This window comes from Pinus tabuliformis, chromosome 5_2, assembly GCF_031772625.1.
Source record: "Pinus tabuliformis cultivar Carrire ecotype Pingquan chromosome 5_2, CPIR1, whole genome shotgun sequence".
NCBI lineage: Eukaryota > Viridiplantae > Streptophyta > Pinopsida > Pinales > Pinaceae > Pinus > Pinus tabuliformis.
The window spans coordinates 399,416,329-399,428,004 of NC_142306.1; the positions used below are offsets into that span (position 1 = coordinate 399,416,329).

Consider the following 11,676-nt stretch of genomic DNA (forward strand, 5'->3'; position numbering starts at 1 on the left):
TGGGTGGACAAAATATTAGAAACCAACATTTGATCAATGTTTTTGGTGTTTCTGCTAGTGGTGCAGTATTTATTACGTGTCATGACTCCTCCTCCATCAAGTGCATCTCCCAAACATTGTTGTAATGACCCATCTTTAATATAGCGAGCGCAAGAATATTAGCATGCATACGATGCATGCATATGCTAGCTACATATGCATGTATCGCATGCACTGCACTAGTATTTATATTCTAAAATTAACTATAAATGTTGAATATCATGACACACCTTCAAATAGAAGTTACCTTCACCCATCAACACGCATATTGCTTAATGCATCGTAATTGAGCAAATACCAATGATATAAATTTAAAAAAGTATAAAGTTAAAAGGGTTATAAAGGAATAGATGTAAAAATTAAGTTAATTTTTACATATGGTTATATAATTATATATCCTAGATTATTAAATATTAATAAAATTATTAAGATGATAAATTAATCAAAATAAAGTATTTAATATAAACCTAAGGCATTTAAATTAAACAGACAAAAAAAATCTTAAATATAAGATAAATACACCTTTAAAGGAATATGACTCATGTACATAGAGGGAAAAGGTATCAATACGATTGGAAGCGGTGGGATCGTTGGTGGAGAGAGTAGTCACTGCCAAGGAAGGCTACATATAAAGGTAGAAAGAATTTTTAGAGGGGGAGAAACCGGGAAAAACCAAAAAAGGAGAAAGAGGAGGAAAATTGTTAGACAGAGTTCATGAGGAACGATTGAGCCTTGTTTGTTCTGAGGTTTCTGGGCATGGGGGAACAGTCTGCTTCAGCTGAGAAGCTTACTGGACTGAGTAAGCGAGGTTCTGCTCAATTTCGCTGAGTGGTTTCGGTCTTTTGGTAACGGGAGCGAAAGCTAAAGCAAATCTGAAGTCTCTTCATTCACAGGAAATCAGGTAGGTACTTCTCATCAAATCATTCAATTTGATATATGAAATTTATTGTTAAATTTCAGAGCAGGTGAATTTCATATGCTATTCAGAGTAAATTTTGTGTAATTTTAGAACAAGTTCATATTGATTTCAAAAAAAATCATTCACAATCTTTACAATAACTCTTTAAAATTATTCTCAGTCTTTACAATCGCTGCAACTGTTTAATTTATTTACAGTCATTACAATTTGGTATCAAAGGCGGTTCAACCCTTTCGACCTCATGGGCTTGGAAGGAGTGGCAACCCCTTGCTTAGGAACACAAGGTACTTTCTTCCAACCATATCTCAATTAGAGAATTGTTGTTATTTTTCTTACCCTACCACCTTGCCTAATTATTTCCTAGCAGATTATTACACAAATTTATTGAATAAAAAAGCACGGTTGAAATTTTAACACGTAGAAAATAGATAACAGTGGACGCAAATTAAAACACCAACCCCAAACACATGCACACATCATTTATTCCTTTCAAAATTTGTTGTTTCATTAACAATAAACTACAACATAAAATGGCTCTCCTCCTGGGATAATGTCCCTCTAAAGAAAAACACAAATATAACAAAAACCTGGAAATGATCTAATTAACCCTCTACAGATCTTGCTTGGCTGGTCTAGATCCTTTTGCCTTGCTGCCCCTTGCACTCTTCCTTGAACTCTGCACACCTAGATGAAAGTCCATCTCCACCCAATCACAGAGTCATCACTATCTCACTATGTCTTGTGCTTAAAGTGTGTCTTCTCCCTTGTTAGTTTTTGGCAGCAGCGGACAAGTGTTCTAGTCTCTATGGTGTCTATGAGGCTAAGGAACACAAGATCTCCAAAACCTAGAAAAGGTTGGTAAGAAACACCTTAGAAACACCTCAACTAAATTAATTAGCCAATAATTAAATATTTCCCAAGTCTAATGTAGGAAAACTAGTTAATTAAATCAGAATAATTGAGGAAAATGATTTTACTCTAGAGAATTCCGTAAAAATGAGTTGATGGAGTCAGGATGATCTTAGCCATTGATTGTGATTAAATCATGATCGTTGGTTGCTCAACAAGAAATTATAAAGAGCAATTTGATGGGGTTGGAGAGATACATTCAAGCAATTTGACTTACCCAGTTGTAGTGATTCAGTAAGGGCGTAGTTGAAGCAAATGGAGACACCAGCAGCGGGTTTCAGCAAAGATTTGGGAGGAGAATTCCGGAGAGGATTTCCACATTTTTTCCAGTGCCTCAGTGACAGAAAAGGAGGTCAATGTTATCTACAGGAGGAGGCAAAAATAGCAATGCAAGATAGCCAATTTACCTAGTGTGTGTAACTGAAGCAGTGTTTCCAATTCCAGTTGTTGTAAGAAATGTCGGAGGAGGTGTGAGTAGCTTCAGGAGGCAGAGGGAGGCGGTTTTACGTGCAGGAAGTGAATCCTGGAGGCTGTGCGAATTTTCAAAAGTAGGCAGTGCTCATTTTTGGGCAGCAGTGAAAGTGCCACAAAGGAGTGCAAGTTTGCTAGAGGAGACCAGAAAGATTTGTAGAGGAGAATTTTTGTCTCTAGACTATTTTGCCAGTGTAGATTAATATTTGCCAATATCAAGCAAGCAGGTCATTGTACTCTTAAATTGTTGAAGAATTAATAATAAAACCCTCATCTGTTGCATTGGTTTTCCCCACATTGGGGTTTTTGCAAGGACGATTGTCCAAAATATTAGTGTCCAATTTTATGTGTGTGCATTATTTTCTCAGTTCCAATATTTAATTTTGTGAAGAATTGCAGTAGTGAATTTATCATCATTTGTCATAAATTAATTTAAAAAAGAAAACTAAACTGCATGAGTTAGAAAAATAACTTTTCGGTTACTGCATTTGTGGAAATTTCACATCCCTTAGCCTAGCCTTCCTTTTATAAGTTTGAGTTACTAACTAAACCCAAAACCCCAATCCTCGAAGTGATTGACGATTGAGATTAGATCTCAATATCACTTGCGATCAACAATGGATATTCATCTAATTCACCAAGGCAAATAGCTTTTGTCTTTCATTAAATTAACTCATTTTATCTTATAAAGTCAATTACTTTAAATATTAAAGTAACTGTTGAGGTTAAAGGTCAATTAGGAAACGTCCACACATCTAGATGTCGAAGAATGCAATAGGGCAGCTATTAATTCAATTTCTCCTTAACCTTAATAATTGCTTGTGAACTTTATTTATCTTATTGTGTTTCTTTATTAGATCCTTTCATCAAACAAATATCAAGAGAAAAAACAATAAAGACAATGGACAAAAGATATAGGCTCCAAGCCAAGGCAAAACCCCTCCAAGGGGAAAACCTGAAAAGAATCTCTTCTCTTCTTATAGAATCTACTTCAAATGAGAAAACCATGACCCAAACCTCAAGACCAAGACCTCCTCCAAGCACCAAGTCAACCCCTCAAGACAACCTTCTTCAAGCGAGTCAAAGATTAATCGAATCAACAAAAGCCAACCTCCTTCCAATTTTCCCTACTTCAAAACCTTGGCTTCCTACTGCAGATCTGCAACTTCAAATAGCAGAAACCCTAGATTTTAGCACGTGACAACCTTCCTTGGGATCTTCCTTTAAGTGAGTTAACAAATCCACACCAGCACAGAAGTAATTTCATAATTTGGATTGAAATCTAGAGTCCATGGGGAGATAAAGAGGCCTCTAGTCCCCATAAAATACAGCCTTGATTTGAAAATCATATCTCTTTCTAGTTTATTCACAAATAGAAAAACATAGAAACCCCTGCCTACTGCAAAGAAAGTTACCTAACCTTGAAGCTTGGGGGTCCATTGTTCCATGATCCAGGATTCAACAACTTTTGGATTCGGCCATAAGCCCATAAACTTGCCAACCAATGCTTTTTTTGAGAGGGCTAAGGCTCTCTTGCATGGATCTGACGGAGAGAGTTCCACATCTGAAATCTTAGCTAATTTCTTCACAAATTTTTGGGGGGGAGAAGAAGGCCCCTGTGGTTTATGTGCCTGTAGAAGGGCTCTAAATGCAACCACCTCCTCCATAAAGAGCAAAGGAAAATTGATCTACATGATCAGATCTGAGAAGCCTACTGCTGAATGTACGTCAAATGCAAGCTTGAACCTTACGGGAGCCACAGCTACAGCTGCCAACGTCTCTTTCAACCAAAACTAATCTTCAACGGCCAAATCACAAAACGGAGTCCAAGATCGGAGCACTACAGTTATTTTCATATCAAATCTGAGCTAGATGATGTCGTGGCTAGGGAAACCCTAGCCGCCAAGAGCAAGGAGTCGCAAAGCTCATTCTCCATTTAGTACTTTCCTCTTATGCAAAAAATAAAGAACCCTTGTTTTCCCAGAAAGACTTTCATTAGGCCCTTCACACTACAATTTGACCATCTGCATTCCTTCATCCTTCAGAAGTATTGTTTCCATACTATATGGAATATATACAAGTCATGTCGTAATGCTCTTTCCAAGGACCTTCCAAAATGATGGTTCTTATAGGATCTTGATTGTCCCTCTTTGCAAAATGACTACTTCTAACATGATGTTAGAAATTGCTTGGATGAACAATAATATGAAATATGGTTCCAACATTCTCATTCTTTTTAAACTAGATGATCTTTCCCAAAGCAATTAATCAAGTAGATTCTAATTTCTCTACTATCATATGCTTCTATCTATGATGCCATGCTTTTACAAAAATCAAGACTTCTTCTAGAGAATGCAACAATGCATGCTACTCTACTTTCTACTTAATAAAAGAAAGACAAATTGCATAAAGAACCTGGTATAGATGGAGCTTCCTTCAATAGTAAAGATCCTTGGGATCTTCTCCTTTCAGCTTCTTCTCAGGTTCTCCCTTTTCTTCAGCTATATGGGCTTCACTTCTTTCCTTTCTTTTGTTATCTTCTTGTTTAGACAATCCCTCTTAAAGTGTCCATACTCATTGCATCCAAAGCATTGAATCTTGGACATATTTGTCTTTATTTTTTACTTTCCAAACTTGCCTTTCTTCAACTTCTTGGACCTGTGAGACTTTTCATTTGATTCACTGTCATCCTTTGCCTTGATCTTGGATTCTTCCAAGATACATTGAGCCCATAACTCATCAAGCGATGCAGTATCCTTCTTAGTGTAGATACTAATTGCAAAACTGCTCTAATTAGGCAGCAAAGCATTTAATACACAAATGGTCATTTCAAAGTAGGAAACAGTTTTTGTTAGGTCCCTATAATACTACTGTATTCCCTCATTGACCCATTGTGTCATCATGGTGGTAGTTGATAGACTTACCAACTATGCACACTTTTGTGCATTATCTCATCCATTTAAAGCCAGTACATTTGCTACTGCATTTATGGAAACAATTCAAAAGCTACATGGAAACCCAAAGATTATTGTAAGCGACAAAGATCCCCTTCTCATTGGAAATTTTTGGACGGAATTATTTTCTTGTCTGGGTCCTCAGTTAGCTCATAGCTCATCTTATCATCCTCAATCTGATGGGAAAACTAAGATAGTGAACAAATGTTTAGAAGGATATCTTCGTTGCTTTGTATCTGATAAACGGACACAATGGGTCAAGTGGTTGCCTCTAGTTGAATGGTGGTATAACACTTCCTTCCATACTGTAGCAAAAATGACCCCATTTATGGCACTTTATGGATATCATCCACAGTCCATCACATCATCTTTAAGAGAAAATTCTAAGGTTCAAGCAGTGGAATATCACATCGAGCATCAACAAAAAGTTATCCAACTCTTAATAGATAACCTCACTTTGGCACAGAATAGAATGAAACAACAGGCAAATCAACATTGCAACGAAAGAAATTTTGATGTAGGCGATTGGGTATTTCTACGACTACAACCATATAAACAAATGTCCCTAAAGCAAGCTAAGAAGGATAATAAATTATCACCGCAGTATTATGGTCCGTATAAGGTGTTGCAAAAGATTGGTACTATGGCATACCAATTGGAGCTTCCTGCATCTTCCCGAGTGCACCCAGTTTTCCATGTTTCATGATTAAAGAAGGTTATAGGTGACAAGCTCTCAGTTCAAACAATATTGTCAGAACTTGACGAGGAAGGAAAAATCATATTGGAACCTAAAGCAGTCACAGAAACAAGAACTCGATAGCTACGAAATCATCAATTTCAGAGTATCTCATCAAGTGGAAGAACTTACCTGCCAAAGATTCCACATCGGAGGATGAGAGTTTTATACAAAAGCATCCATAACTACTCAAGCGTTGAGGACAACACTTCTTTAAAGGAGAGGGGCATGTTGGGTCCCTATAATACTAGTGTATTCTCCCATTGTTATTGTTGTGCCCATGTTGTCACCATATTGTTATTATTGTGGCCCATAGGAGCCCACTATTGTTATTGTTGTGCCCTTACATTATTATGATTATGTCGGCTCTGATTATATTGTGACCCCTTAGACTCCTATATATAGAAAGGAGATTTTGTCATTTGTATCATCCAAGTATTGTTCATTTGTGTAATGTAAAAGAGGTTTCCCCATTGAAGAGGCTAATTTTGAAGTCGTTGATCTATCTATTCTTCTATTTTGTGAGCTGGTTGTATAACAGTTTCCCCAATCCCTTGCAATTGATCCCTTATTTGTGAGATCTTCATGAAATAAGTGGCCATGTCTTCATCATTTGACTTTCCTTATTTTATATAATTTATTCCTCAAGGAAATATTTTGACCTTATGTACTTATAGAGTACAACTTTACCAACTTTACATAGCCTTGGATGTCTTTAAATCGGCAACAAAGGGAACAAGATGATATTCAACAATGATTCTTTGTGCCCTTACTTCTCCCTTCTTGTATTTTGCTAACTCTTGAGTCTTTTCTTTGTCTAGTACAGCTACTTCACCAAGGACATATTCCATGACTTCATTTTTTGTGAGTGCCAAGTCAATCCTCTTCTTCCATGCAAGGAAGTTTGTTGATCCAACGAGCTTGTTGCTTTCCTTGCAAAATGTAGCCGTATGATCCCTAGATTGAGACATAGAAAATAATATGACACTTACTTGTCAACCAAGAGTTCTCCTTCTTGACAATGTTTTCAACTATTTTGATGTTTTCGAGATCTTCAAAGAGACTTCAATGATGACTTCTAGGATGCCTTCAACAATGATGATTTTGAATAGCTTCAAAGAGTGGATGATGATCCCGAGATTCTTTGATGCTACCTCTTCTTCAAGGTGATGGAATGCACTAGAGAACATTCAACAAATATTGATCCTTCCTTCCTTCAATGAGAGCTTGATTCTTCTTAAGATGATGAAATCTTTGATGTAGTAACCTTCCTTCTAGGTCAATAGGTCTTCTTCTTCTTTCCTTGAGTCCTTTTGCAAATGAATCCCCTTGATAAGCACTTCCTTCTTATGTCAATAAGATGACTTTCCAGTTGCCTTCTCTTTGTCCACCTTAGCTTTGATACCATGTTGGAGAATGGAATAGGGCAGTTATCAATTCAATTTCTCCTTAACCTTAATAATTGCTTGTGAACATTATTTATCTTCTTGTATTCCTTTATTAGGTCCTTTCATCAAACAATTATCAAGAGCAAAAACAATAAAGACAATGGACACAAGATATAGGCTCCAAACCAAGGAAAAACCCATCCAAGGGGAAAACCCAAAAAGAATCTCCTCTTCTTATAGAATTTGCTTCAAATGAAAAAACCAAGACCCAAACTCAAAACCAAGACCTCCTCCAAGCACCAAGTCAGCCCCTCAAGACAACCTTCTTCAAGCGAGTCAAAGATTAACCAAGTCAACAAAGGTAAACCTCCTTCCAATCTGCTCTGCTTCAGAACTTTGGCTTCATACTACAGATTTGCAACTTCGGCCAGCAAAAACCCTAGCTTTTAGCACATGACAACCTTCCTTGGGATCTTCCTTTAAGAGAGTTAAGGTCTTCAAGTCATTAGTAGTCAAACCTTATTCAAAATCATAGATTTCAGCCCTTCCTTTAAAATTTCAGACCTGCAATGACTTCAGAGACTTCAGCTTGCAACTTTCGGCCTCCTGCAGCAAAACAAAAACCCTAAATTTCGCACGTGTGAGCAAAAAAGTAAAAAATTCGTCCTCTTTCTTTTGTTGGGGTCATTCTACTTCCTTCTAGCCTCTTCGTTCTTCTCTTCTTGTCTTTCTTGCTTGAATGCGAATTACAGAAGTGTTTTTCAAAATCTCCTCTTATTTATAGCCTTCTCATGAGGTCGAAGTAGCCTCTCTAGGCCGACTTGTGCTTAGAGGAATATTAGTCTTTCTAGACTAAAAATAAATTCTTGTAGATGTTACAACTTGCCCAAAAGGATCTTATTCAATTGACAAGGACTCTCTTGACTCAAGAAAAATATTCTTTTGACATGACAAACCCTAGAAGCATGAAGAATATGCTTGACCTAGATGACCATCAAAATGGAGCATGAAACCCATGCTTAAAATAATATTTTTCTTTCTTCTTTTTCTTGTAATATAAAATATACATAATGACTTGAGTACATTGACAATTATGAAGACAGAAACTAGTTACATTTTCCAACACTAGACACCTAGACCTGTGCAGAAGTACCTGCCCAAGCTACTCTCATCAACAGTTATATGCCCTCATTACATAGTCCAAGTTACTTAAGATGAACATTGGTATGTTGAGGCCCTTCTTGAGAGATTAGGGACAGAGTTTTGGTTAATTGTCGCTACAATATGATTTCCACCATTTGTATTCAGTTCTTCATTCAAGAGGTCCTCTCTCTTTGACACTTAACACTCACTAGGTACTTAATGATCCGAAGGAATGTTGGATGAGGCACCTACATAGTGCTTAGAGTCTAGACTATACAATTGTCTTATATGCTAAGAATGTTTGCTCGGCTTATCAGTTATTAGGGGCTCCTATCGAAGGCCGGGTTGGCCAAGACTAGTCTATCAAATGCCCTTTGTCTTGTTTGTCAATGTCCAAAGACAATCAAGCATATTTCCTGGGGCTGCTGATTTGCCAAGCATTGTTGCAGTTGGTCTAAGGATCATCACTTGGAGTTTATTAAAGGCATGGTTCTTTCGAAAGCAACATTGTTTGGTGATGATCGTGCTCCTGTTCATGTTGTCTTTATGGGCTTTGGCATTGTTTGAGGAGAGCAGTGCTTTTTGTTTTATCAAAGTTGCAGTGTACATTTGTTTTTGATCATGAACCTAGCTGCTTGTCTGCCTTCAATTCGGTATCGAAGAATGAGGAATAAATTGTTGGCAAAAGGAGTTTTGGTAATCAAAGGTGCCCAATTTTTGGATCACACTAAGTCCTCTGCTTTTAATTCTACCATTATAGCTCTTCGAAAGAGGTTATGATAATCATCGTAAAAACCCTTCCTATTTTTGGTTTCTGATTGTAAATATAGGACATATTTTTCCAAAAAAATCCCACAAAATAAATCTTGATTACTCAAGTACTAATGCCAGAGAAGATATAACCATCAATTGAATGAATGCATTGACATTCCCTAGAGGCAGTCAGCCAATCCAACCTTTAAATACAATAATAAAAGTTCAGATGTTCTTCTTAAGATAATTACATGGGCAGACACATTCTACAGCCCAAACAGGAAAGATTTGTTGACACTTCATGTTTGTGTGTAGTGTGTGTAATGCTCAGGCAAACACATTGTTTATATATCTCAATTTTTAGTTTGTTTTATATATACCCTCGAGGTTAATATGGTCGATGTGACAATCATATAGAATTGTTTATAACTAGCATAGATCCAAATTTGAGGTGCCAATCTCAATGTTCTCACTCCAACATCCCCAGAACAACTATTTAACCATGCCAAGAGAGTGCAAAAACAATGAGATTGGCACTTGAGCACTGAGATATTTCTCGGTGCATAACAGAGTTGGGGTTAAGATGGACCTGTGCTATTTTGTATGGTAAGGTTATAAAATTATAAACATTTCATTGTTTTTGCTAATGGGATATTCAGTAATGAGGTCTATGATGTGTTACGATATCCACCAAGGTTCCATTCTTGATGTTAGTCTACCACACCAGTGTGGCATGAATTTCAAACGGACGAGGCTGGGCACAAGTCACCATAATTTTATTTTTTGGTCGAATAGCACACCTTAGATTTAGCATGTGAATAGAGGGAGTGCACTCTTTGTTGGGCCGTAAGTTTCACTAGCTTAAGGTGCTTATCCTAAGCTTTTGAGTGGTTTTTACTAATTTCGTTTTAAACACGACTACAAAGGGTGTACAGAGTGCCCAGTTCAGGACCAACCCTTCGCTAGACTTTCCCGGGTTGCTCAGGACCTTCCTTGGATGACAAGGAAAAGAAAAATTGAGCAAAGGCAAATATTATGTACCTTGTCATCAGGATCAGGTACATTTTCTGCTTCCCCAAGATAAACAACACGAGCTCCGAAAAGCTTATTCCAGACCCGCCCTCTCTCTTTTCCAAGGGCCACAGGCTCTCCTATAACAGTGGCATCATATACCCTTGAATTCACCTTGTTGTTGTCGTTGCTGCCGTTGGTAATGCTCCCAGGCTCCTTAATGTTGTTGGGTTCCAATAGCGGTGGTTTTTTCGGAGAACCCACAGAAGCATTCTCTGCTCTGGCAGTGGCAATGGAAGGTAACGAAGTAATAACCAATGCCAATAATGGCTTCACGATTGCTTCTCTCCTGCTGCTTGCTGCAAAATAATTTCCATCCTCATCGTTTAAATACTCCATTTCTTCTGCATAAATTTTCTTCTGTCGGGTTTCATTGTCATGAAATCTAGGCAGAGAGGGCGGCAGTGGGCTGCCTGAATTGGTGAAATTCTTTCCAAAGGACGGAGTGGGCCGCAGAGGATTGTGTTTTGGGACTCTGGGTTCGTGGGACTGCAATTGATAAGGAGGACGACCGGGAGCGTATTGCTTTGCACTGAAAGAGTAAGGTTGATGGGCAACATGCGACCAAGTGAATGAAGTTTTGGCCATGTTGAATGGCACGATGGCTGTAATAGAGGAACTATTGAGTAAGCTTTTTGTGTAACAAAAAGCATGTCCGATTGTTAAAAAGGTGCAATCATCCAATCCCGCGAGGCTCCACCTTGGTTTGGAAAAGTTTGGATGCGAAGAGAATGGCTTGCGTTGGCTCGGTTTCGGTTTCGGTTTCGGTTTTGGTTTTGACCTTCGAAATGGGATAATAATATGTGGAAATGTGTGACATAATAGATAGGGATGAAGTGGAAAAGTGAGACTTTTTAAGCTTAATAGTTTGGAAGATAATAATATAGAATTAAGTGGTTGCTCGACTTTCTTTATTGAAGGAATTTCGTGTATGAATTTATATTTTTCATAATTATAGTGATAAGTGGTATATAAATTTAATTTTAAGGGATAATTTAATTGGTTGATTTTTTTTATTGTTAAGTACTTTGTTAATTGGGAGGTTATAAAGTCAAATTTCCTTAACGCTTTTGGGGTAGGTCCAATTAGATAACTCGGCAGTTGGGTGGATTTGCCCAGAGTATTACAAGTGGATGTAGCGACTATTCACTAACCGTGAACCACAGTTGAAAAAAGAAAAGTTGTACTTAAACAATTGAGTGTTAGAATGGACTTTAGATTTTAGAGGTTTTTTATTATAAATATTTATGTGTAAGTTTGAAATTTAATTTAAAGGAGTGTTTAGATTTTAGA

At 37.4% G+C, this 11,676-nt stretch overlaps 1 protein-coding gene across 4 annotated transcripts in view; it reads right to left on the minus strand.

Annotated features, from left to right (window-relative positions):
- The window catches only part of LOC149159181 (protein RETICULATA-RELATED 5, chloroplastic-like), a 441,272-nt gene extending 430,193 nt beyond the window's left edge, over positions 1–11,079 (minus strand). Inside the window, exon 1 of one of the 4 annotated variants that reach the window (XM_089436421.1) lies at positions 10,354–11,074. In XM_089436421.1, the coding sequence (XP_089292547.1) occupies positions 10,354–10,971 (618 nt within the window). In that variant the 5' untranslated portion in view covers positions 10,972–11,074. Of the gene's footprint in view, positions 1–10,353 lie in introns of all 4 variants that reach the window. The other 3 variants (XM_089436419.1, XM_089436422.1, XM_089436420.1) reach the window with 3 other exon arrangements.
- Between the last annotated feature and the right edge of the window lie 597 nt (positions 11,080–11,676).